Source organism: Pan paniscus, chromosome 6 (assembly GCF_029289425.2).
Source record: "Pan paniscus chromosome 6, NHGRI_mPanPan1-v2.0_pri, whole genome shotgun sequence".
Taxonomy (NCBI): Eukaryota; Metazoa; Chordata; class Mammalia; order Primates; family Hominidae; genus Pan; species Pan paniscus.
The window spans coordinates 140344943-140371750 of NC_073255.2; the positions used below are offsets into that span (position 1 = coordinate 140344943).

A 26808-nucleotide genomic window follows, 5' to 3' on the forward strand; every position below is an offset into this window, starting at 1 on the left:
AGTGGTGTGATCTCGGCTCACTACAACCTCTGCCTACTGGGTTCAAGCGATTTTCCTGCCTCGGTCTCCCTAGTAGCTGGCATAACAGGTGTGCGCCACCACGCCTGGCTAATTTTTGTATTTTTAGTATAGACGGGGTTTCAACATGTTGGCCAGGCTGGTCTCAAACTGCTGACCTCAGGTGATCCACCTACCTCGGCCTCCCAAAGTGCTGGGATTACAGGTGTAAGCCACTGTGCCCGGCTGGGAAATCATCTTTATACTAAATTCAGGAAGTATTAAAGGAATTATACTTCCTTAATCTTTTCTTGTTCCTAAAGTCCATAATTTCCAAGTTCATAATATAATAGAAACAGAAGCAGCCAGTCTTGAGAGCTTGTTTGGAGATTCTAGCAGGGGAGCGCAGCTACTTGTATACCCTTGACCAAAGACTGATCCTCCCCTATTGGGGATGGTTATCCTCTTCACCCACATGCAGCTTTGGGAGGGACGCACATGGAGTGGTGAGGGAGGGAGGGGACACCTGCCTAGCTAGCCGGATCAGCTGAATCAACCCTGGTGATCAATGAATTGACAGATGTCACAGCCAGATCGCCCTCACATCTGTGAAGCAGCCAGTCTTACGACTATATCACTGTTAGTAACAAAATTTATTTATATTGTCTTCTATATTATACATGTGAAAACCTCATAAGGCTTATTTTCTACACAAAGTATTTTCGACTTTCAAAGATGTGTCCTCTTTTCATGATGTTGGAAATCTTGTTAGAGTATTTCATTTAGAACACCTTCTATTCTCTGAAAGGAAACGTGGGCCAAACAGACAGCTGAGGACATGGAGAGGACATGGAATACAACCACGCTATTTATGCTGCATTCTTTTTACAAATAGCTCCAAGCTGAACACATCTGGATGGGGATAAATTATTATGACTGTTTTAGGAAAGGCTGTCTGGAGATCAGAGCTGAGGGAAAACTGAGTTAGGACGTGCAGGTTCTGAACCATGTCTGCTATTCTGTTCAACATGACATTTTGCTTTTCATTGTCATCCTTGCCCTAGATAGAGCTTTTAGGCATGGGAAATAAATCCTCATAAGATTCCTCATGATTAACAGAGTACCTAATTTAAAGTAGGTGGTGGAATAAAGAGCTAGACTTAAAAATGTATAAATGCATAAACTAATTGAAAACATAGTGTGCCATTGCTAACTATGCACCTAGTTGCAGCTATATATGATGGTGTTACAGAAAACACCAGGTTATCTCTAGATTAAGTATATCTTTTTGGCAGGCAAAAAAAAAAAAAAAAAAGGAAGATGATAGATGCAACTTATGTCATGGTTTCCATACAGGAATTAATTTTATTTTCATTGTTTATCATATGAAGGGCCCCCAAACCTGCCTTTCCGCTTGTGAAAATACAACACTAATATTATATTTTCCAAAGTGAAAGGTTTCATGTAAACTATCTTCCCATTAATCAAACACATCTATTTCTCAAATATTCTCATAGCTACTGAACACTTTTCAGCATTCAAGAAATACTCTACAGTAATACCTAGCAACCTTTTTTAAGCCTAAGAATCTTTTCTTGAACTATATAGACAAAAAGCTGTGTTTACTCTAGATAAGGTAGACAAAGCTGGGAAGGGCAGGTAGGGAAGGAAATTCAATCCTCCTTATGTCTTTGTCAGTCACTTCCCTAGTCCATTTGCAAGGTCTCTGCCCACTCTACTCTGCATTAACCCTCAGCAATTATAGCACATAAAATTTTAAAGATCTTATCCATCCAACCATCCACCCATCCTCCATTTCTATTTATTGTACTTACATAAGCTAAATATAGGCATATGTTTGCATTGCTACAAATTTATTTCACATACACATTTATATTTATATACTTGCCTATGCTCAACATTAAATTATCTATGTAGTTTATCCCTAACCATTTTTTAAAATATTTGGCCATTTCTCTGGGTTTATGCCTACATTACCACCACTCAGCCACTGTGGGTGAAGAAATACAAAGCAATTCTCTAATAAACTTAAGCGAAACATAATTCTGACTTGTGAAACATATATGCTTCCTTGTCCCAAATTCAAATGATAGGTTTTCACTGCTTAGTGACATCTGCGCCATGAAGTTCACAATCCTATCTAACAGACAATGGACAATCACTGGGCTTGTGACTAATTCTATGTCTGGACTACAATACGGAGGTTTGGGTACCTTGCTCGAGTGAGATCCAGAGGCTTGGTAGCTGCTTGCCTGATCTGACAGCCATTAAAGTACAGTGAGTCTCCATGAGCGTAGGGGGCCAGCTGCCCACAGCCACTTCCTATGACTCCACCTTGAATGGTCTCCCAGTTTGCCTCGGTGACTCTTGCGGACTCAAAATTATCTTTAATATAACTGGGAAGGTCGTGACTGAAAACAGAGCAGTCATCACCTAGAGGACAAGGAGCAGTCACAGAAATTAAGTGGACCAACCAGAGTCATTCAAGATTAAGAACAAGTATTCAAGTTCAGATTTAAGTAGTTGTTACTGTAAGAATGGCAAAATACAAGGAACTTAAACAACTTTACAAAAAAAAAAGCCAAACAACCCCATCAAAAAGTGGGTGGATATGAACAGACACTTCTCAAAAGAAGATATTTATGTGGCCAACAAACATTTGAAAAAAAGCTCATCATCACTGATCATTAGAGAAATGCAAATCAAAACCACAATGGGATACCATCTCATGTCAGTTAGAATGGTGATCATTAAAAAGTCAGGAAACAACAGATGCTGGAGAGGATGTGGAGAAATAGGAAAGCTTTTACACTGTTGGTGGGAGTGTAAATTAGTTCAACCATTGTAGAAGACAGTGTGGTGATTCCTCAAGGATCTAGAACTAGAAATACCATTTGACCCAGCAATCCCATTACTGGGTACATACCCAAAGGATTATAAATCATTCTACGCTAAAGACACATGCACACTTATGTTTATTGCAGCACTATTCACAACAGCAAAGACTTGGAACCAACCCAAATGCCCATCAGTGTTAGACTGGATACAGAAAATGTGGCACATAAACACCATGGAATACTATGCAGCCATATAGAAGGATGAGTTCATGTCCTTTGCAGGGACATGGATGAAGCTGGAAACCATCATTCTCCGCAAACTAACACAAGAATAGAAAACCAAACCACTGCATGTTCTAATTCATAGGTGCGAGTTGAACAATTAGAACAGATGGACACAGGGAGGGGATCATCACACACTTGGGCCTGTTGGGGCAGGGGGCAAGGGGACGGATAGCATTAGGAGAAATACCTAATGTAGATGATGGGTTGATGGGTGCAGCAAACCACCCTGGCACATGTATACCTATGTAACAAACCTGCATGTTCTGCACATGTATCCCAGAACTTAAAGTAGAAAAAAAAAAAAAAAGAAATATAACAAAATCCAGGAAAAAAAAATGTTACAGTAAAAAAAAAAAAAAAAAGGCAAAATACTAAGTAGATACAGACTCCCAAAGTAAATGTTTTGTTTTGGCAATTATTGGCTTATATTGTTGGGAAAAAAATCCAATTTTCTTTGAGTCAATGTTTACTAAAATACGTAGTGCTCATGTCTGTATTTGCCATGTAAAACTGTTGTTTAAATACCACAGCATCTGGCTGGGCCTTGAATGTTTACCAATGGTGGGTCTCAGTAGTGAACTCTCACCCTGGTATGAGAGGCCTATCTAATTTCTTTTTTCCTAGCATGATTTGTTGTAGAAAATACAGGTTAATGTACACTTGATGATTCTTAAGAGCAGTGTCTATATTTTAACTCGTTGGATTCCAGCACCTAAAACAATATTTAGCACATATAAGATATTCAGTAATGAGTGGGGCGTGGTGGCTCATGCCTGTAATTCCAGCACTTTGGGAGGCCGAGGTGGGAAGATCACCTGAGGTCAGGAGTTCGAGTCCAGCCTGACCAACACAGTGAAACCCCATCTCTACTAAAAATACAAAAGAAGATGAGCTGGGCATGGTGGCATGTGCCTGTAATCCCAGCTACTGAGGAGGCTGAGGCAGGATAATCACTTGAACCCAGGAGGCAGAGGTTGTAGTGAGCTGAGATCACACCACTGCACTCTAGCCTGGGCAACAAGAGTGAAAACTCCGTCTCAAAAAAAAAAAAAAAAAAAAAAGATATTCAGTAATGAAGCTGGGATAAATAAATAATGATAAAACTGGAAGTGTCTCTAAGAGACCACTGAACTGAATTACTGACATTTAAGTAAGATATTAGCAAACGTGTATGTGCTTGCATTTCCCCTTGATTTAAACAGTACATTTTTTCTACATGTCCTTAATAGTTTCAAATTAAGGTTCAGGGGAGAGGGCAAATTCCAGACATCTAGGACTTCTTGTGAGACATTTGATTCACTCATTTGCCTAGAGTTAAAATTCTCCAGCTAATATAGTGACAGACCCAGCCGGTCTCAGTGACAATGACACCAGGGGAGAAAGGAAATGGCTAAGTAATTTCTAACATCAGAGATGTGCAGCAGTCTACATTAATCATATCCATTTGATTTCAATGCAAGGAAACAACATCAACCAAGAAATCTAAATAGATCCGACTCCAGAATTCAAAAACATGGATTCTTACATTGTATATCTGGGGGAAATTGTGTTAACTCTGCTCCTCCTTGGATAAATCTCTCAGCCATGAGTGACAGCAAGGCTGATTGGAAAGAACAACTTGACTAGTGGTCTTTCTGATATATGCTGGCTGTGTGACCTTAGGCAGGTCATTTAGCCTCCCTGAGTCTCAGTTTCTTTGCCTGTAGCATGGGAATAATTATATTAACCATAGATAACTGATGGCGATATCATAGATAATAAGCGACTGAAGAATAAGTTGGTGTATACTATGTAAATGGTAAAGCATAAGACAGTGTTAAGGATTAATTCAAAGAAGATTTATTAGCATTGCTATCGGCCAGGTATTAAGCTATGAGGATATAGAATGTTAACTATGGAAAGCGAACTTTGTAATGATAGAGGCTGAAACCTGTTAGAAACATTGGATCAAAGGAAAGCAGGCCTGCATACCTTCTAACAGACCAACAGAGCAATTTCCTGTGATGTGAAGGGTCGAGTAGATACTCTCTGCCCTGGATATATACTCAACCTCTAGAAACTCAAGGAGTGAAAATGTATTTCTTTGAGTCATAAAGGGGTGTGTGTGTGTGTGTGTGTGTGTGTGTGTGTGTGTGTGTCAGTGTCACAGTGACCTGGAAACCAGAACATTTTGAGTTTTCAGCTACATCTTAGGAGAACAGTGGCAGCTGCTGCTGGAAGAGGCTGAGGAAGGAGGGATACTGGTCAAGTATGTAGGCACAGGCAGCTAGGCCAGGAAGGAGGGAGGCCCAGAAGTGGAAATTAAGTGTTGGGGCTGTGGGCAGGAGCAGGGAGTTATATGAAAGACAGAGAATGTGAGGTACTATACCATATCCTGATTTAGCATATCTGGATTTATATGCTTATATATTTATAGAATGTCTGGAGTAGATTTCATTTCTATATTTTAAAAAATGCCTTCAGGAATATTGCATAAATCTATGCTTAATAATTTGTCCCAAAGTTAAAGAGTGACCAAGGAGTGTGTCATGAATCTCAGATCCCTCAGGCTGGAGTTTCTATCCATTTCCTAGTGGACTTTTGTATGTATGTTAAGATGAGGAGAACCTCTTGGTCTCCTCTATCAAAGTTGGCAGCCTGGGATTCAGACCTTGGAAGCTCTCGTCGCAGATGCAGATGGCACCGGTCGTGCAGTATCCGTGCCCGCTGCAGAGCTTGGGGCAAGCCTCTCCAATGTACACGTGGTCAATTGCCCAGCTTTGCTTCTCAGTTTCTTCTCCCTTCTGGATCCAGCGGAACTGTGTCGCACTGAAAGAACCACAGAGAGCAGAAGGGATTCAGTAGGTTGTTACTTCCATGGCTGCGTCCTGCCTCCAGCCTCTGGGAGAGGGCACTATTTGTGAGAAAAGGGCTTCCCAAATGTCTTCCTAAAGCACCCTGCTGGCAGAGGTGAGAGAACTTGTATTTCTTAGACTCTGGGAGTATAACCCAAAATGCCATTCTGGAAGCTTGTATCTTCTCTGAAAATTTCATGTGAATTTCCTATTCTAGTCCATAATAAATCTGTGTACATTTTTCCTACACAGGTGTATCATTTTCCAAATCTTTGAGTAAACCGAATGCTGCTCTAGGAAGATTGCACTCCATTGTATTTATCCTGCAGCTCTGTGTAACCTGTCAGCCCTGCACACCCAGCTGGTATTTGTATCTGGATGAGAAGTGCAGCCTTTGGGAGGGCAGAACACTGGGGCAGAACTGGTGCCAATGCCAGTCTTGGATTGGGGTCTGTCATTCAGGGCCTGTGATTGAGTTTGGTACATGCTATGGTATTAAGTCAAAGGAAATCTGAGATCTCTGAATCATTTACAGACACACTCCAATTTCCTCCTGGAACATGCAGTTGCCATTTGGGGGCATGGGTTGGTGAGAGGAGGGAGAAAAGGAGGGAAGATGGGAGAGGGCACCAGGGCTGCATGTAAAGCTCTGCCTCACACTGTCAGTTGTTTTCAGCTCACTGCATGAACTCTGTGGAGAGGCCAGATAATTTCACAAAGTTTACCTTAATTTGCAACCTACCTAGAGGAGACATGGTCAGGCAGCTGGATGGTGATTCTTTTCCAGCTTGAGCTGTTGACAGAGTTGTAGATGGTGGCTTCATGGAACTGGAAAGGGGAGCAGCCAATGCTGTTAGAAGAGGAAGGAAGGCACTGGGTCTGTACGAGCTGCCAGGAATCCGATCTGCAGAAACCAAAAGGCTTTGTTAGACAAATTGTAAGAGAAACATATAATCTGTTAATGTCAAGGTAATGCTTTGTGATCGGGTTAAATTAAAATATTTGTATAGGAGTTTCCTGTTTTCTATAAACATTTATAATTACAGATTATAAAAAAATTAAAATAGTTTCTCTTAAGAAATATTCTGACTCTTTAAAAGCACACGGACAACAGAATAAAATAATAGCATGCATAGCAATGAATTCTGGTGGATTCTTCCTACTGACATTGTCACTAGAAATATACCTGGAGTTGAATGACAAAATTGTCTGTCTTCTCAAACTTAATGTAATTAATGTTTAAAGGTGATAGTCGGAGGGCTATTAACCCTAATAAGGTAACTGAACTATGTCAGACTTTTATTCAATACTGCTAATATGCTTTAGAAGAGGTGACTCTGGCTGATGCATATTCAGATCATTCATTGATTAAAGTTTTTGTTAGAGGTAGTTGAAAATGAGTAACATGAATAAGAGAGTTCTACTCTGAGGACAAATGTAGTGCTTTGCTTATTTTGATAAAATTTAAAATATAAAGTTTCTTGGTGGCAGCCTTGAATGAAAATGGATTTTTTTGGTTTGAAGGAAAATTTTGAAAATAAGACATATGTATACATTTTGTACAAGTGAAATTTATATAAAAATATGCACGAACTACCACTTTTAAGATATAGGGTTATTCCTCTGTAAGCAACTGCCTTAGCCTGTAATTCCCAGCACTTTGGGAGGCAGAGGCAGGCGGATCACCTGAGGTCGGGAGTTCAAGACCAGCCTGACCAACATGGAGAAACCCCGTCTCTACTAAAAATACAAAATAAGCTGGGCGTGGTGACACATGCCTGTAATCCCACCTACTCAGGAGGCTGAGGCAGGAGAATCGCTTGAACCCGGGAGGCGGAGGTTGCGGTGAGCCGAGATCCCACCATTGCACTCCAGCCTGGGCAACAAGAGCGAAACTGTCTCTCTCTCTCTCTCTCTCTCTCTCTCTCTCTCTCTCTCTCTCTCTCTCACACACACACACACACACACACACACACACACACACACACAAAAGACAACCATTTGGATTGGGTATTCAAGTTTGAAGATAATGTTAAAAATTATTTCACAAACCTTGCATCCTTAGTGTATTCCAGCATTACGGAATGAAGGTCACCACAAGAAGTGGCTTCACAACCCACCACAATCTAAAACAAACATAAACAATCAATACACAGGTAAGATTAGATGATACTGAATTCCATTAATTAAAAATCCCATCCGTCCATTTATTACTCTGATAGGTAATATTCAGAGAAGCTTTTATAGAGCAGCCTGCTGGGATACCAAGAATACATTCTTTTGGATTCTGTTAAAGATGTTCAATTTTGCATGGAGATAAAAATTAAGGTTTTAAAAGTTACATTTCTATGTACTAAATTAGTATAATAAAAAATTAATCACAAATCTGGGTAAGATAAACTGGCCAAAAAGAAAGTAACATTAGTCAAATTTATAGACAGAAACTGAAAGTATCACTGATTCAAAACAATTTCATTGATAGCCTAACTTTCTTGATTGTTACTATTTTTATTTGGAATTAAAATCAGCAATTTTAATTACTTAATATTCGTTCTTGGGGTTTTCTGTATTTCCATATGAATGAAAGCTTTCCATATTATATGCAATTAAATGTTTGAATCATTAATAATACATAAATGCTATAAAAATTTGGTGATTCAAATTTAAGTCCTAATCATCTATTTAATCATGTCCTATTTCAGCACTGATAACTAGGGAAGGTTAGTGTTAAAAATTTCAGGCCATACAGTCATGAATAAAACAACTCTAAATTCAGAGAGAGAATAAGAAGCATAATGATAGTGGGAATCATAATACACAAATATAATGCTGTGGTGCTTCAAAGGAGATAGCATTTGATTCAGTGGATTAGAAAATAATCAGATAGGGTACATGCGAGCTGCCCCTGAAGACTGGGAAGAGTGTGAGAGGTAGAGATAGGAAAAAGATATTTAGGTGAAAGAAAGAGTGTGAGTGAAGACAAAGTAGGGAATCATGGTGGGACATCAAGAGCACAGTATATAGCATGTTTTGGTCCAAGTATATCGTATATGAAATATTCAGAGATGAGGTTAGAATGATCGGTTGAATTTGGCAGACCAGAAGCTGCAGCCTAAGGTGTTTGACCTTAATTTGGTAAGTGATGGAGAGTCATTAAAGGTTTCTGTGGAATGATGTGCTGCTTAGAGATATGCTTTATAAAGATCAATCTGACCATGATGTCAAAGACAGATAGGAGTGGAGAGAGAGAGATTGGGAGTGAAAAGAGTACTTAGTCAACTGTTGATTTAGTTAGGGCCAGAAAGGAGGTGGTGATAGTGCAAACAGAGAAGATTGGATGGATACCAGGAACACTGGAAAGTAGAATTCAAAGGATGTAGTCACTGATTAGATATGAAAAGTGAAAAATCAAAGCCTAGTTGAACATTTCAAGCTAGTTACTAGGTGAATGGTGGTGCCATCGACAAAAACAGGAAAATCAGAAAGAGGAGTTGGTATGGTGAGGGAAGATATTAAGTGCACCGTTAGACACATTCAGTTGAGGTGCCAATGTGCAAAGGTGTAGAAATGTGTAGGGGCTATTAAAATATTGAATTAATTGTTAGCCAGTCAAGGTTGGATGTGCAGATTTGAAATTTGCTCTTCAAGATATGATTCTTGAAGCTAGATGATTGGATACAATTCCTGATGGTGAGAATGTCTATGGAGAGAGAAGAAAGTTGATACATACTGAGAAATGCTGACATTTAGAGGGCTGAGGGGAGAAAAGCCATAAGAAGATAACAGATATCAAAGAGGTAAAAGGAGAACGAGCAGAGAACCCAGAAGCCTAGGGGAAAGAGAATTCCACAGGTTGAAGAGGGCAAGAATAACAGTGTCAAATAGTGTAGAGAGGAAAGAGAAGGTGGGGAATGTGCAAAAACTGTTGATATTGGGTACGGTAAGTCTCTGGTGACTTTCAGGTATGTAGTTTTAGTGATACTTTACTAAATTTTTGAGGATAGACTCTCTTTTTTTCCTAAAGAAATTGCCTTGGTTATAGAAAGAGAGACCAGTCTCTTCAGTGCAGTTACTTCTGTTACAGAAGTAACAAAAGAGGAGGCTCCAATCAACTCAATCAAATATAATACCTTTGATCTGGGCCACAATGTGAACCTGGGAGAGGGAAAATCTTCACTCTTAAGGAACAGGGCTTAGAAGTAGAGGAAGTATAACACTTCTTCATATCACTAAGCTAAGAATACTCCTGAAGGAGTGGTAGCATTTGGGGAGCTTGCCTTACCCTCCAGTCTCTAAAGGAGAGTTTAACATAGAGCTGAGGCAAAAAGCAAATACATTTTTATTTCTGCTAATAAGGATTTTTACTATTAACTGTCATTGTAGTACATCAAAAAAGGGTATTAGAATAACTGATGTCTTTAAAATGACCTAGTAATACAATACATTTCTGTAATGACTTGTGTATGTGTGTGTGTGTGTGTGTGTGAGATATGGTCTTGTTCTGTTGCCCTAGCTGGAGTGCAGTAGTGGGATCATAGCTCACTGTAACCTCCAACCACTGGGCTCGAGTGATTCTTGTGCCTCAGCTTCCTGAGCAGCTAGGACTACAGGTACATGCCACCACGCCCAGCTAATTTTTTTTTTTTTTTTTTGGTAGAGATAGGGGTCTTGCTATGTTTCCCAGGCTGGTCTTGAACTCTTGGCCTCAGAGATCCTTCCTCCTTGGCCTCCCAAAGTGCTGGGATTACAGGTGTTTGCAATAGAGATACATCAATTGATATTGCTTTGCCTTTCTGAGTGTCTATTAATTATTTATGTCTTCACTTTCATCCTATATGAATCAAGTATTCAGTTTAAAATATTTGAGAGTCCTCCTTAATTTTTTGAGGATTTAGGAAGTTCCAACAGGACTAATGTAGTATAGGCATATGAAGTCAGAGACACAAGAAACTAGAAAGATACACTGGAAAAAAAAATAGATGGAGAAAAAATGGCTCAATGCACATAATAGGCATGGAGTAAGATAAAGAGGAAGGAGAGAGACAGAGGAAGGGAAGGGAGAGAGAGAGAATTGTGCAACATAAAAAGGAGATAGTGTTACAGAGTAGAGCTAGAAGTAGGCAGAGTGCCCTATTTGAGCTTTCTATTTACAAGGGTAGGGAGACTGAAATCCAGATTACATATATAAGATAGAATATATTCAGTTGGTGTAAAAGTAATTGCGGTTTTTGCCATTAAAAGAATTGGCATTAAAAGTAATTCCTTTTTTTTTTTTTTTTTTGAGACAGAATCTCGTTCTGTCGCCCAGAGTGCAGTGGTATGATCTTGCCTCTCAGGTTTCAGCGATTATTATTTCTCAGCCTCCCAAGTAGCTGGGATTACAGGTGTGCACTACCACGACCGGCTTTTTTATTTTATTTATTTTTTTATAGAGACAAGGTTTTGCCGTGTTGGCCAGGCTAGTCTGGAGCTCCTGGCCTCTTGGCCTCAAGTGATCCTCCTGCCCCAGCCTCCCAAAGTGGTGGGATTATAGGCGTGAGCCACTGCACCCGGCCTGCAATTACTTTTGCACCAGCCTAATAGTTACATTTCTTGCTGTGTCCCAACATTTTCAGGGATTTTATCTATCCTCAAGTAATCATACTTGAATAAAGGTCTTTGCAAAAGATGACCTCTTTTATTCATAAGATAAAGTCTTTTTTAATGAATAATATCAGTCATTTCCTTATAGTTGTCTGAATAACCATTCTCCCTCGAGGCCCCAAATGCAATGCTACTTTCTGTTTTAAAGAGCCACTTTTCCTTACTTTAAACTGCATCATGTATCCTGGCTGTATAATGAGTTCTCGGGAGGAGAGAGCATTGTGAGTCTTGTCCTTCTTTTTATTTGGCCAATAGAGGTGAAAGGATGGATTGCCACAAAATCCTGCTGTCCTTACAGCATTAGGGTAAAAACTCCAGTTTTCTTCATGGGAAGTGCCTTCTGTTAAGGAAAATTGGAAGCAATATGGCATATTATTCTCTTGAGGAAAATTGGAAGCAATATGGCATATTATTCTCTTGAACTGACCGATTTATTGTTGAATTCCTTAAATTTTTATGCTCTACTAGCTTTCTGCTTACACTTTAGGATTGATTTTTATTTTATTTAACTGGGATAATGCATAAATCCAACGTGAGAAATCAAACTTTGACAAGACTATTAAATGGTAGTATAATGATTACCGTACTTTTAAAATGTAATTGCTAGTCTAGGTAACCTAGCACCGAAAAGTTCTTGATACACTTTGTCAGCCAGTGCATTAAGTATTTCTGTGACACATTAATTACTAAAGAAACTAAAATTATTTTGGGGTATTGAAATTTCAAATTATATTTAAAGCCAGACATTGAGTCTTTAACATGATTTATTGAATGCTCAGTGGACATTTCAAAAAGCAGCCAACTTTGAAGATTTATAAACCACTGGGCAAAATAACAGCTAACATTTGTTGAGCAGGAGTATGGGCTAGGCACTCTTATAAATGCTTTTCATGTGCTAATCTATCTGAAGACATAAGCAGAAAAATGGCTCACAGGAAAGAAAATTTTTTAATGTCTTGTTTCTTACCATCATCGAAAGTGTCCACCAATTGGCTGGGATTGATTTCTGCTCCACCAATCAAAATGTTGTCCAGTGCCCACTGAGCACGCTCCACCCCAGAGACCACAATTCCATTGCTGATCACAAAAGGCTGCCACCAGCGAAGTCGAGTTGTGTTGGTGAGGGTATCTTCAGGAAGAAGTATGTAGTCGTGTCTAACAGAAATGTATTTCTGGTAATCCATCTCATGGAGCAAAGTCCAGGTAATTCCTATAATAACAAATATACCAACATAGCAATATATCTAGAATCTCCTGCCTAATCATAAACCACCAGTATACTTCAGATACTGTGAACTTCCCAAAGAAATTTTCAGCCAGGAAATGACAACTGATTTTTCTGACTTTGATATTAGGTATTCACTACTTATAAATACTGTTTCTGTATGAGGCTAATGATATGAGGGGAAGGATATTTCGAAAGAGTTGGCCAAAATAAAAACACTGAAGTAAAAATAAGTTATGTTTTGCTTTTAAAATTTAGTTCTAAATTCTTATTTCTCACAAATAATGAGATACACCCATGTTTTACATGTTTCTAGGCAATAGCTTTCAGTATTAAAATAGTTATTGTAATTTTATGCAATTTAATTATTTGGACTGGTATAAAGTTTATCTCTTCTTGCTTGATAAGATTGCAGGTGGGATGTTTAATTACTTAAGAAAACATCCTTCAAATACCTTAAAATACTTTAGGGTCATCTGTTAATTAGCTAGTTATTAAGAATGATATCTATCTGCTAAAGTAGATTTTTCTAAAGACACCGTGGTATTACTGGTCTGGTTTTAGCTACTTCAGAATAACAAAACAGAATTCTGTTAAAATATTCTATGACAAACTCACAAAATCAGACTTTTTTTTCACAATTTTAGAAGATTTCTATAGATTATAGCATTTATTACATGCTTATTTACACATAAGCTGTTAAAAATGCTTTAAAGTTTTAAAAATGATCTTTTACTTGGAAATCATACAAAATGTATTTCTTAATTGTATCACTCAAGCTTCAGTAAAGCATAGAGGTTGTTTTCTTTATTCATAAAGTTTGGACTTTATTTTTAATGTGATTTCTCTCGTTCCCTTTTTGCATAACACAGAAGTCACTTGTACGGAACATGTAATACAAACAAAATCTGTAGCTTTTTCTTTGTGAGTTTCACAATTCAAACTGTGAAGTCAGCAAAGCTTTGCAGAGACTTTTCTGAGGGTGTTGGATGGAATTTGGGAATCTGCTCCAAGGGGTGGTTTTCACCCCTGACACGTGCCTCCATCGGTAGAGTAGTCCAACAGCACGCCTTCCTTCCGGCAGATGGGACGATGGCAAGAGGTCATGTTGTTCTCACTACCGATGCGCCCCCAGTATTGCAGGAACCTGAATGCAAGCACATTTTATCCATCAGAATAATTCATTAGAAGAAATACTCTACTCCAATCCTGGATAATTTCTTCCATACAAGTGTTCCTTGCTTTGGGACCAATTTGCTATGTTGCAATAGAAATAACTAACAAAAAATTGACTTACTTTGCACCTCGAAGATCCAAATCTTGTGTAATCGCTTGTCTCACAGTGGATCCCCCAAAATAGAGTGCAGTGTCCTCGGCAAGAATTCCACACTCAGTGCAAGTACTTCCACCTTCTAAGGACATCCATAAGTCAGGTTTGATTTCTTCACTGTCAAAGCGTTCCTTCAGGAAAGTCTGGAAATAAGCCAGATGTGGTTAAAACAACAATTTCAGATAACTATGGAATATTTAAGAAAATACAGAGTGATGTCTTGGACTTAAAAAAAATAGAGCTGATTTCAAATGCTTTTCAAAGATGTTTAAAAAAGGCTATTTCCACAATCTTTTTTCCTGTCATATATTGACAATCATTTAAACTGCTCAAATAATGTTTCATAATTGAAATTTAAAATAATTGTAAAGTTGACTATATCAATTTTTTTTTTGAGACGAAGTCTTGCTCTGTCACTTGGGCTGGAGTACAGTGGCACAATCTCAACTAACTGCAGCCTCTGCCTCCCGGGTTCAAGCAATTCTCATGCCTCAGCCTCCTGAGTAGCTGGGATTACAGGTGTGTGCCACCACACCTGGCTATTTTTTGTATTTTTCATAGAGATGGGGTTTCACCATGTTGGCTAGGCTGGTCTCGAATCCCTGACCTCAAGTGATCTGCCCACCTCCGCCTCCCAGAGTGCTGGAATTACAGGTGTGAGCCACCATGCCTGGCCATATTATAGTAACACTTCTATTTGTAAAAAGTTATTTAAGCATATACCCCCAAATATGTATATTTGTTTATATAGTATATAAAAGTATTATTGTAATGTATTACATTATGAAACATGCCAAAAGGAATTTGAAAGCAATAAGATAAAATATAAACATGCAATCCAGCACTTTCCCCCCGACATTCCCCAATGGATTGTCCTGGTGTGTGTGCCCTCACTTTGGAGACTGCTTCAGGCAGCCAGGATCCTTCAGCCTCTAGCACAGAATGAACCTTGAAGGTCTACATGGTTAGGCAGGGACACTTGAAACCAAATCTCTCTATGTAAGTCAAAAGAAAGTAAACCTTAGAAGGCAGTTTGAAAGATGTTTCACCTGTTTATCAGGCCAAGTTGCAGGGTGATAAGTACTCAAAATCTAGAATACAATATTTTCCCCTGAGTCTCCAGTTTATCCTTTTAACTAAGAATGATTGACAACCAGAAAATCTATTTTTCAGAGAGTGTACAAAGTATAAAGGTTCTTGGCTACATTTTTTTGTAAAATTTGCTTATCTCCTCATAGTCAAGGTCTTAATTTCCCTATTCATTCTGTCTACAGTACTTTCATTTTATCCATAATGCAGATTTGTATTAGGTAGAGACACATTTCTTGTTTAAAATGATGAAAAGATATCATAAAGCCAATTTGTTCTAGTTGCAATGCAATAACTGTATACAGAAAAACCTATATTTTTTCATTTAAGGAGAGTTCTATCTTACTGTGTAGTTAAAATGATTTAAACAGTTTCTTTTTCTCAAACTTAGAAGATAATCAATTCTATAGTTAAAGACATACAGTCAAATGTCAGTCTGCCTTAGTCTCACTAATGGATAGCAAATGAATACGTTTTATAATTGAAAGCTTGTAAGAAGACAAGTGTTAGAAGAAGAAATGCATGGTTAACCACGTAAACTTTCATTAGAAGATTTTAATCAGGGTTTATAATTTATAGATTTGTACAATTTCTTATCCAACTGAGGAATACTAATAAAATTTGAGTGCTCATGAAAGAAATTAGATTTTCAAAAGTTTATTAATTACCTGTGGTATATAAAGCTTTGTTTTTCATGTGGTAACCTCATTTGTTAATAATGTACTTACATCTTCAGACACAAATGAGCATTGTTCCAATTTTATTTTAAAAATGTTCAATTCCATAGTTGAAGTATTAGAACAAACACAAATGACAGAACAGGTTTGGTTTACATTGTTGCCTCTCATATGTTGGATTTCAATCACTAGGAATTTTGCTTTTTTTAGCCTAGTCATTTTTCTGTTATTGTAATGACAAATGCACTATGTTTATTCACAGAAATAGAGTGCATATATGGCAACTGTGTTGGGGAACTGTATTTGCTTTGCATATTAAATAATGATGTAATAGCTAAAGCTTTCAAAAGTGACCTCTCCATTCTTAATACACAACCCCATTTCAGCAGTCAACGAATCAGAACACAGAATTTTCTAAACAAAAATTCAGGTACTGTTTAGGCCTTTTTGAAAATTTGGTCTTTTGTGATAATGTATATTATTTGCTTTATTTCATAACAATAACAATAATATCTTCCTTCAAATAGTACATCAATTGAAAAAGTGAAGTAAAAAAGGCTTAATATTGACTTTAAAAATAGTCTGCTTAAGAAAAAAAAAAGAAACCCAGAGTGTTTATCATTTGTAATCCATATAGTCTGGCTCATTTTATGAACTGGATAAACTGTACTAGAACTTGATCCTAATATTCTTGTACTTAGGAAACGTAAGACATTTTTAAAGTTTCTATTCAAAGGATTTTCTTTCCTGGGGGACCCAAAGGACATTGTTATAGATTATGTCTCATACATAAGTTGGTTCCTAGGCATGGCCCGTGATGTGAGTAATGCTTCTTGTCCAGGGCTTTACCCTTACCTTCAGAGTGTGGGTCAAGTAGCAGTTTGGCCCTGAGTATCCCGGATCACAGATGCACTGTTCCCTTAAGCAATCTCCATGGCCCCTGCAGTTGTCCAAGCATCCAGGGCCCAGGTAGAAATTATCGATTGCCCACTGCATGTCTGAGTACTTCTGATAGAACCTAAACCTTACCGGACTATTGACAATGCAAAAGCAAAGGAGTGAAAAACAAAAGTTAACTGTATTTAGGTCCATTGTCCTGCATGTGTATTCAGTACTCAAGAGAAAAAACATTTAAGATACTCTTACTAGATGAAATAGGTTAATAAAAAATGTTTTCTGACCACTCTTATCTTTCTAGTAATGGAACTTTCAAGCTGGTTTTATTGAAATTTCAGAATATCTGAGCACACTTGCACAACAAAATTAAATCAGTGGAATCTCTGTGTCAAGAAATAAATAGAAATATTTAAATACACAAATCTGTAACTTTCATAAATCAGGTTTCTTCTGAATTGGAGTTCCGTGGTCATGATGCAATTTAGATTCACTAATTGCATTTCTGAAATTGTAGAGAAGGTGAGTGATGCCTTTGGCAAGAGCCTTGTCAGCATACACACAGCCCTCAGGCGGTTGGGAGGCAGCATTTTCTGAATTCCCTGAAGACAATCAATATTCTCAGAGTAACTATGCTAATTAGAAAACAATTTTGAAAGGGTTATATTAAAGGACATTTTCTTTGAGATTTTAATTTCATCTTTGTTCTTCTCTGTCTTCTGGGGGAAAAAACAAGCCTCATAATTATCCTTATATTAAAATATGCCATACTATTTTGGTTTAAAGAATCCAAAGTACATGAAGGAACTTTCTGGGGTGATATAAATGTTCTGTATCTTGTTTTATGTGGTGGTTACATGGGTTACACAACTAAAAACTCATTGATCTGAACAATTAAGATGTATGTATTTTACTGAATGTAAATTATACCTCATTATTACAAAAACAGAATGGGAGGAGAAAATGAGTCTGTGATAGACATCATGGTGGATCCCCAGCATCCATTTCACCCCAGATAATCCATGAAATAATCATTTCCTAACTAAACTATTGAGTGGCTAATTGGTACCAGTGGGATGCAAGGTGGCGCTTGTTCTGGCTGTCTTGGAACAAAAGCAACTATCTTTCTTTCTCACTGGACATAAGTATGGAAGCATCCTGCCCCAGTTCTCTGGCTGCCATCTCATGTTCAATAGCAAAACCAGCCTGAGAGAGCTGAGTATGCCGCCAGTGCCATGGACAGCAGATATTCTCTTAAGAGAATAAGGAAGAACGCTGTCCCTGAAGACACCGTTCAACTTACAAATCAACCAGCCCTAGAGTTCACTTATCTTTGGATTCGTTCATTATAGATATAACAAATTTCGAGCTGGTTTGAATTGGGTTTTCTGTTCCTTGCAGCTGAAAGCATCCTGATTTAATTCCTTAGTATGTTAATTGAATATTAGTATGTTAATTGAATAAGCTCTTTAGATACATTCCAGAAAACCCTGAGTGGTAATAATAATAATAATATCTATGGGACACTGGGAACTGTGCGTAAGCACTTTATTCAAAGACTCTTTATGTTTCACAAGATTCGTTTAGTCAGACTATCTGATTAATACAGTCTAGGTGCACCTGTTATTTTCTTTTGTGTATCTTTACTTTTAGAGTAGAAGAGAAATCTTTTGGAATTGCCTTAAATTAATATATCCACAGACTTTGCAGAGCAAGGTTTAATCACCTCTGCTCATCACTGGTCCAGGCTAATTACCTCTCACTGCAGGATCAGAATACAATGCTTTGATAAGAGAAAAATGGATCCTATAAGTCACACTGGTAGAAATAGCATGATGAGTTAGGATTTGCTCCTGGCTCTGTCTATCATGGATTGATAAGGCAATAATGTGGAAAGTATATAGTGCACAGAGGTCCACAGTCTACAAGGTTGAGAAGGTAGGGTACACCTTTTCATCTGGCTCCAAGGCCATCACTATTGCTCTGTTCCCATTTTAAGATACTGAGGTTTAGAAAATGAGAGTCTGCGAAAGCCCATATTGCCAAGTCTGAGGATTACAAATTGAGGTCTGAAGTTAGCTCGTCATGGAAGTTATGATGAAAGTAACCAATTAGAGAACCTTTAGAGTTAGGGAGAAAGAAAGCACTTTACCCACAAATACACATAATTTCAGGCATGACAACAGTGTACCTAATGGTGTACCTTCTGGATGCTTGGAACCAGGCTTTGTTGTAGTTTTCTACTTACTTTCCCACTAAGCTTTCAGGAAGTGGGTAGGTGATCCTTTTCCACCCTTTAGTTGGAAAGAATACAGATGGCTGAGAAACACTTCCAGAGCATTTTGGGTCAGCAGGCAAGCACTGAGGGACCAGATAATTCCAACTCACACCGAAGTCAGTAGAATACTGCACATGAATTTGATTCTGGGCAATTTTTTCAGACACCTTACATCCAACTGAGATCTAATAAACAGAAAAACAAGATCAAGGTATTAAAACTATATTATATGATTCTTCTCCAAGGACTTGGCAGCAAAAAAGCTGCTGATCACTTGATATACACTGTACCACATCCATCCTGTATTTTCAGATTCATTATTTGTTCTGCTAATGGACAGAGAAAGTCACCATGATTGCCCCAGGTGACAAATTATAGAAAGTGCCAAATATATTGTGTAGGGGGTTTGGAGAGAAACTCAGACCCCGTGCTTCTGCCACGCTGGCTGAATGCCTTGGAAGGCCTGGGCTCACTCCTACAAACTGTTAGTTGTGCTAATGGTCTGGCATTTCTATTTGGCAGAATACTTAACCAAGAGGAATAGCTAACAGCTTTACCAATTTTACTATTTTGTTGTACAGTTTATGACTCTCAATACAACACTTTCAATGACAAGTAAGATGAAATAATAACTGAAGGTAGTTTAACAAGGCACAGCACCCTTCGTTGATGGTGATAGCCATGATGTGACACTGCTGTTAATACAGTGGGATTTAGGTAGACAGAATAAATTGGTTCACATAAAATCTTGGCCTAAATATTAGCCAAAATTGATGTTGACATTAATGCTAATCATGCCTTTGTTTTCTATAATTTTTTTTCTCCAGAAACATCCAAATGTTCTTGTAAAAAAAAAAAAAAAAAAAAAAAAAACTAGAGGCTGGGTGCCATGGCTCACGCCTGTGATCCCAGCACTTTGGGAGGCCGAGACGGGTGGATCAGGAGTTTGAGACCAGCCTGACCAACATGGTGAAACCCTGTCCCTACTAAAAATACAAAAATTAGCTGGGCATGGTGGCGTGCACCTGTAATCCCAGCTACTCAGGAGCCTGAGGCAGGAGAATCGTCTGAACCCGGGAGGCAGAGGTTGCAGTGAACCAAGATTACGCCACTGCACTCTAGCCTGGGCAACAGAGCAAGACTCCATCTTGAAATAAGAAAAAAAGGTCTTATTTCACCTAAATTTCTAAGTTATAGTTAGTATTAATAGAGAGATGGGTAAGAGGAAAAAAAGTAGAAATAACCATTATAGCTTTAATTTTCTCTTGTTGAAACAAATTGCTTAAGTCATAATGATTTAACTCAGGGAGTTATAATCAGTATCCTACATTTTTATTGTTGATATTTTTCTCTATCAGTATTTCATCCTGAGCAGGAACACATTTACTCTTATAAAAGTTTCAGCTTGAGAGACAGCTGGCAAGATGGCTGAATAGGAACAGCTCCAGTCTGCAGCTCCCAGCAAGATCAATGCAGAAGGTGGGTGATTTCGGCATTTCCAACTGAGGTACCCGGTTCATCTCATTGGGACTGGTTGGACAGTGGGTGCAGCCCATGGAGGGTGAGCTGAAGCAGAGTGTGGCAGAACCACAATGGGTCGGGGGATTTCCCTTTCCTAGCCAAGGGAAGCCGTGAGCGACTGTGCTGGGAGGAACAGTGCACTCTGGCCCAGATACTGTGCTTTTCCCACAGTCTTTGCAATTGGCAGACCAGGACATTCCCTTCAGTGCCTGGCTCAGTGAGTCCCACCCCCACGGAGCCCAGCAAGGTAAGATTCACTGGCTTGAAATTCTTGCTGCCAACACTGCAGTCTGAGGTCGAACTGGGATGCTCGAGCTTGGTTGGGGGAGGGGCGTCTGCCATTACTGAGGCTTGAGTAGGTGGTTTTCCCTTCACTGTGTAAACAGAGCCACCCAGAAGTTTGAAATGGGTGGAGCCCGCCTCAGCTCAGCAAGGCCAACTGCCACTCTAGATTCCTCCTCTCTGAGCAGGGCATCTCTGAAAAAAATGCAGCAGCCCCAGTCAGGGACTTATAGATAAAACTTCCATCTCCCTGGGATAGAGCTCCTGGGGGAAGGGGTGCTGTGGGCACAGCTTCAGCAAACTTAAACGTCCCTGCTTGACAGCTCTGAAGAGAGCAGCGGTTCTCCCAGCACAGCATTTGAGCTCTGATAAGGGACAGACTGCCTCCTCAAGTGAAACCCTGATCCCTGTGTATCCTGATTGGGAGACATCTCCCAGTAGGGGCCGACAGACACCTCATACAGGAGAGCTCCGGCTGGCATCTGGCGGGTGCCCCTCTGGGACGAAGCTTCCAGAGGAAGAAACAGGCAGCAATCTTTGCTGTTCTGTAGCCTCTGTTGGTGATACCTAGGCAAACAGGGTCTGGAGTGGACCTCCAGCAAACTGCAGGAGACCTGCAGCAGAGGGGCCTGACTGCCAGAAGGAAAACAAACAGAAAGGAATAGTATCAATACCAACAAAAAGGAGGTCCACTCATAGACCCCATCCTAAGGTCACCAACATCAAAGACCAAAGGTAGATAAATCCACGAAGATGGGGAGAAACCAGCGCAAAAAGGCTGAAAATTCCAAAAGCCAGAAAATTCCAAAAGCCAGAATGCCTTTTCTCCTCCAAAGGATCACAACTCCTCGCCAGCAAGGGAACAAAACGGGATGGAGAATGAGTTTGGCAAATTGACAGAAGTAGGCTTCAGAAGGTGGGTAATAACAAACTCCTCCAAGCTAAAGGCGCATGTTCTAACCCAATGCAAGGAAGCCATAAGAACCTTGAAAAAATGTTAGAGGGACTGCTAACTAGAATAACGAGTTTAGAGAAGAATATAAATGACCTGATGGAGCTGAAAAACACAGCACGAGAACTTCGTGAAGCATACACAAGTATCAATAGCCGAATCGATCAAGTGGAGGAAAGAATATCAGAGAATGAAGATCAAATCAATGAAATAAAGTGGGAAGACAACATTAGAGAAAAAAGAGTGAAAAGAAACAAAGCCTCCAAGAAATATGGGACTATATGAAAAGACCAAATCTATGTTTCATCAGTGTATCTGAAAGTGATGGGGAGAATGGGACCAAGTTGGAAAACACTCTTCAGGATATTATCCAGGAGAACTTCCCCAACCTAGCAAGGCAGGCCAGCATTCAAATTCAGGAAATACAGAGAACACCACAAAGACACATGATCGTCAGATTCACCAAGGTTGAAATGAAGGAAAAAATGTTAAGGGCAGCAAGAGAGAAAGGTCGGGTTACCCACAAAGGGAAGCCCATCAGACTAACAGCAGATCTCCCTGCAGAAACCCTACAAGCCAGAAGAGAGTGGAGGCCAATATTCAACATTCTTAAAGAAAAGAGTTTTCAATCCAGAATTTCATATCCAGCTAAACTAAGCTTCATAAGCGAAGGATAAATAAAATCCTTTACAGACAAGCAAATGCTGAGAGATTTTTGTCACCACCAGGCCTGCCTTACAAGAGCTCCTGAAGGAAGCACTAAACATGGAAAGGAACAACCAGTACCAGCCACTGCAAAAACATACCAAATTGTAAAGACCATTGATGCTTTGGATAAACTGCATCAACTAATGGGCAAAATAACCAGCTAGCATCATAATGACAGGATCAAATTCACACATAACAATATTAACCTTAAATGTAAATGGCCTAAATGCCCCAATTAAAAGACACAGATTGGCAAACTGGATAAAGAGTCAAGACCCATCTCATGTGCAAAGACATACATAGGCTCAAAATAAAGGGATGGAGGAATATTTATCAAGCAAACGGAAAGCACAAAAAAGCAGGGGTTGCAATCCTAGTTTCTGATAAAACAGACTTTAAACCAACAAAGGTCAAAAGAGACAAAGACTCCTTTACATAATGGTAAAGGAATCAACGCAACAAGAAGAGCTAGCTGTTCTAAATATATATGCACCCAATACAGAGGACCCAGATTCATAAAGCAACTTCTTAGAGACCTACAAAGAGACTTAGACTCCCACACAATAATAATGGGAGATTTTTAACACCCCACTGTCAATATTAGATCAATGAGACAGAAAATTAACAAGGATATCTAGGACTTGGAAGTCACCTCTGGACCAAGCGGACCTAATAGACATCTACAGAACTCTCCACCTCAAATCAACAGAATATACATTCTTCTTAGCACCATATTGCACTTATTCCAAAATTGACCACATAATTGGAAGTAAAGCACTCCTCAGCAAATGCAAAAGAGCGGAAATCATAACAAACTGTCTCTCAGACCACAGTGCAATCAAATTAGAACTCAGGATTAAGAAACTCACTCAAATCCACACAACTACATGGAAATTGAACAATCTGCTCCTGAATGACTACTGGGTACATAACGAAATGAAGGCAGAAATAAAGATGTTCTTTGAAACCAATAAGAACAAAGACACAACATACCAGAATCTCTGGGACACATTTAAAGCAGTGTGTAGAGGGAAATTTATAGCACTAAATGCCCACAAGAGAAAGCAGGAAAGATCTAAAACTGACACCCTAACATCACAATTAAAAGAACTAGAGAAGCAGGAGCAAACACATTCAAAAGCTAGCAGAAGACAAGAAATAACTAAGATCAGAGCAGAACTGAAGGAGATAGAGACACAAAAAACCCTTCAAAATAATCAATGAATCCAGGAGCTGGTTTTTTGAAAAGATCAACAAAAGAGATGGACCACTAGTGAGATGAATAAGGAAGAAAAGAGAGAAGGATCAAATAGACACAATAAAAAATGATAAAGGGGATATCACCACTGATCCCACAGAAATACAAACTACCATCAGAGAATACTATAAACACATCTATGCAAATAAACTAGAAAATCTAGAAGAAATGGATAAATTCCTCGACACATACACCCTCCCAAGACTAAACCAGGAAGAAGTCGATTCCCTGAATAGACCAATAACAAGTTCTGAAATTGAGGCAGTAATTAATAGCCTACTAAACAAAGCCCAGGACCAGGTGGATTCACAGCTGTATTCTACCAGAGGTACAAAGAGAAGCTGGTACCATTCCTTCTAAAACTATTCCAAACAACAGAAAAAGAGGGAATCCCCCCTAACTCATTTTATGAGGCCAGCATCATCCTGCTACCAAAACCTGGCAGAGACACCACAAAAAAAGAAAATTTCAGGCCAATATCCCTTATGAATATTGATGTGAAAATCCTTGATAAAATACTGGCAAACCAAATCCAACCAAGATCAAGTTGGCTTCATCCCTGGGATACAAGGCTGGTTCAGCATACACAAATCAATAAACATAATCCAACACATAAATGACAAAAATGCCATAATTATCTCAATAGATGCAGAAAAGGCCTTCACCAATATTCAATAGCCCTTCATGTTAAAAACTCAATAACTAGGTATTGATGGAACATATCTCAAAATAATAGCTATTTATGACAAATCCACAGCCAATATCATACTGAATGGGCAAAAACTGGAAGCATTCCCTTTGAAAATAGGCACAAGACAAGGATGCCCTCTTTTAGCTCTCTCTCCTATTCAACACAGTATTGGAAATTCTGGCCAGGGCAATCAGGCAAGAGAAAGAAATAAAGGGTATTCAGTTAGGAAAAGAGGAAGTCAAATTGTCTCTGTTTACAGATGACATGATTGTGTATTTAGAAAACCCCATCTTCAGGGCACAGACAAAAAAAAAGACAGCAGTAACCTCTGCAGACTTAAATGTCCCTGTCTGACAGCTTTGAAGAGAGCAGTGGTTCTCCCAGCACGCAGCTGGAGATCTGAGAGCGGGCAGACTGCCTCCTCAAGTGGGTCCCTGACCCCTGACCCCCGAGCAGCCTAACTGGGAGGCACCCCCCAGCAGGGGCACACTGACACCTCACACAGCAGGGTACTCCAACAGACCTGCAGCTGAGGATCCTGTCTGTTAGAAGGAAAACTAACAAACAGAAAGGACATCCACACCAAAAACCCATCTGTACATCACCATCATCAAAGACGAAAAGTAGATAAAAACCACAAAGATGGGGAAAAAACAGAACAGAAAAACTGGAAACTCTAAAAAGCAGAGCGCCTCTCCTCCTCCAAAGGAACGCAGTTCCTCACCAGCAACGGAACAAAGCTGGATGGAGAATGACTTTGACGAGCTGAGAGAAGAAGGCTTCAGACGATCAAATTACTCTGAGCTACGAGAGGACATTCAAACCAAAGGCAAAGAAGTTGAAAACTTTGAAAAAAATTTAGAAGAATGTATAACTAGAATAACCAATACAGAGAAGTGCTTAAAGGAGCTGATGGAGCTGAAAACCAAGGCTCGAGAACTACGTGAAGAATGCAGAAGCCTCAGGAGCTGATGCGATCAACTGGAAGAAAGGGTATCAGTGATGGAAGATGAAATGAATGAAATGAAGCGAGAAGGGAAGTCTAGAGAAAAAAGAATAAAAAGAAATGAGCAAAGCCTCCAAGAAATATGGGACTATGTGAAAAGACCAAATCTACGTCTGATTGGTGTACCTGAAAGTGATGGGGAGAATGGAACCAAGTTGGAAAACACTCTGCAGGATATTATCCAGGAGAACTTCCCCAATCTAGCAAGGCAGGCCAACGTTCAGATTCAGGAAATACAGAAAACGCCACAAAGATACTCCTCGAGAAGAGCAACTCCAAGACACATAATTGTCAGATTCACCAAAGTTGAAATGAAGGAAAAAATGTTAAGGGCAGCCAGAGAGAAAGGTCGGGTTACCCACAAAGGGAAGCCCATCAGACTAACAGCGGATCTCTCGGCAGAAACCCTACAAGCCAGAAGAGAGTGGGGGCCAATATTCAACACTCTTAAAGAAAAGAATTTTCAACCCAGAATTTCATATCCAGCCAAACTAAGCTTCATAAGTGAAGGAGAAATAAAATACTTTACAGACAAGCAAATGCTGAGAGATTTTGTCACCACCAGGCCTGCCTTACAAGAGCTCCTGAAGGAAGCACTAAACATGGAAAGGAACAACCGGTACCAGCCACTGCAAAATCATGCCAAAATGTAAAGACCATCCAGACTAGGAAGAAACTGCATCAACTAACGAGCAAAATCACCAGCTAACATCATAATGACAGGATCAAATTCACACATAACAATATTAACTTTAAATGTAAATGGACTAAATGCTCCAATTAAAAGACACAGACTGGCAAATTGGATAAAGAGTCAAGACCCATCAGTGTGCTGTATTCAGGAAACCCATCTCATGTGCAGAGACACACATAGGCTCAAAATAAAAGGATGGAGGAAGATCTACCAAGCAAATGGAAAACAAAAAAAGGCAGAGGTTGCAATCCTAGTCTCTGATAAAACAGACTTTAAACCAACAAAGATCAAAAGAGACAAAGAAGGCCATTACATAATGGTAAAGGGATCAATTTGACAAGAAGAGCTAACTATCCTAAATATATATGCACCCAATACAGGAGCACCCAGATTAATAAAGCAAGTCCTGAGTGACTTACAAAGAGACTTAGACTCCCACACATTAATAATGGGAGACTTTAACACCCCACTGTCAACATTAGACAGATCAACGAGACAGAAAGTCAACAAGGATACCCAGGAATTGAACTCAGCTCTGCACCAAGCGGACCTAATAGACTTCTACAGAACTCTCCACCCCAAATCA

The 26808-nt window shown here is 39.2% G+C and overlaps 1 protein-coding gene across 3 annotated transcripts in view; it reads right to left on the reverse strand.

Annotated features, from left to right (window-relative positions):
- The window catches only part of RELN (reelin), a 520521-nt gene that overhangs the window by 12380 nt on the left and 481333 nt on the right, over positions 1 to 26808 (reverse strand). For all 3 annotated transcript variants that reach the window (XM_003825720.5, XM_055114793.2, XM_063606317.1), the window contains exons 52-61: positions 19081 to 19295; positions 16794 to 16971; positions 14140 to 14315; positions 13883 to 13989; positions 12585 to 12827; positions 11782 to 11957; positions 8027 to 8100; positions 6717 to 6878; positions 5791 to 5948; positions 2232 to 2451 (exon numbers count right to left, since the gene is read on the reverse strand). In XM_003825720.5, the coding sequence (XP_003825768.3) occupies positions 2232 to 2451; positions 5791 to 5948; positions 6717 to 6878; positions 8027 to 8100; positions 11782 to 11957; positions 12585 to 12827; positions 13883 to 13989; positions 14140 to 14315; positions 16794 to 16971; positions 19081 to 19295 (1709 nt within the window). The remainder of the gene's footprint in view (positions 1 to 2231; positions 2452 to 5790; positions 5949 to 6716; positions 6879 to 8026; positions 8101 to 11781; positions 11958 to 12584; positions 12828 to 13882; positions 13990 to 14139; positions 14316 to 16793; positions 16972 to 19080; positions 19296 to 26808) is intronic.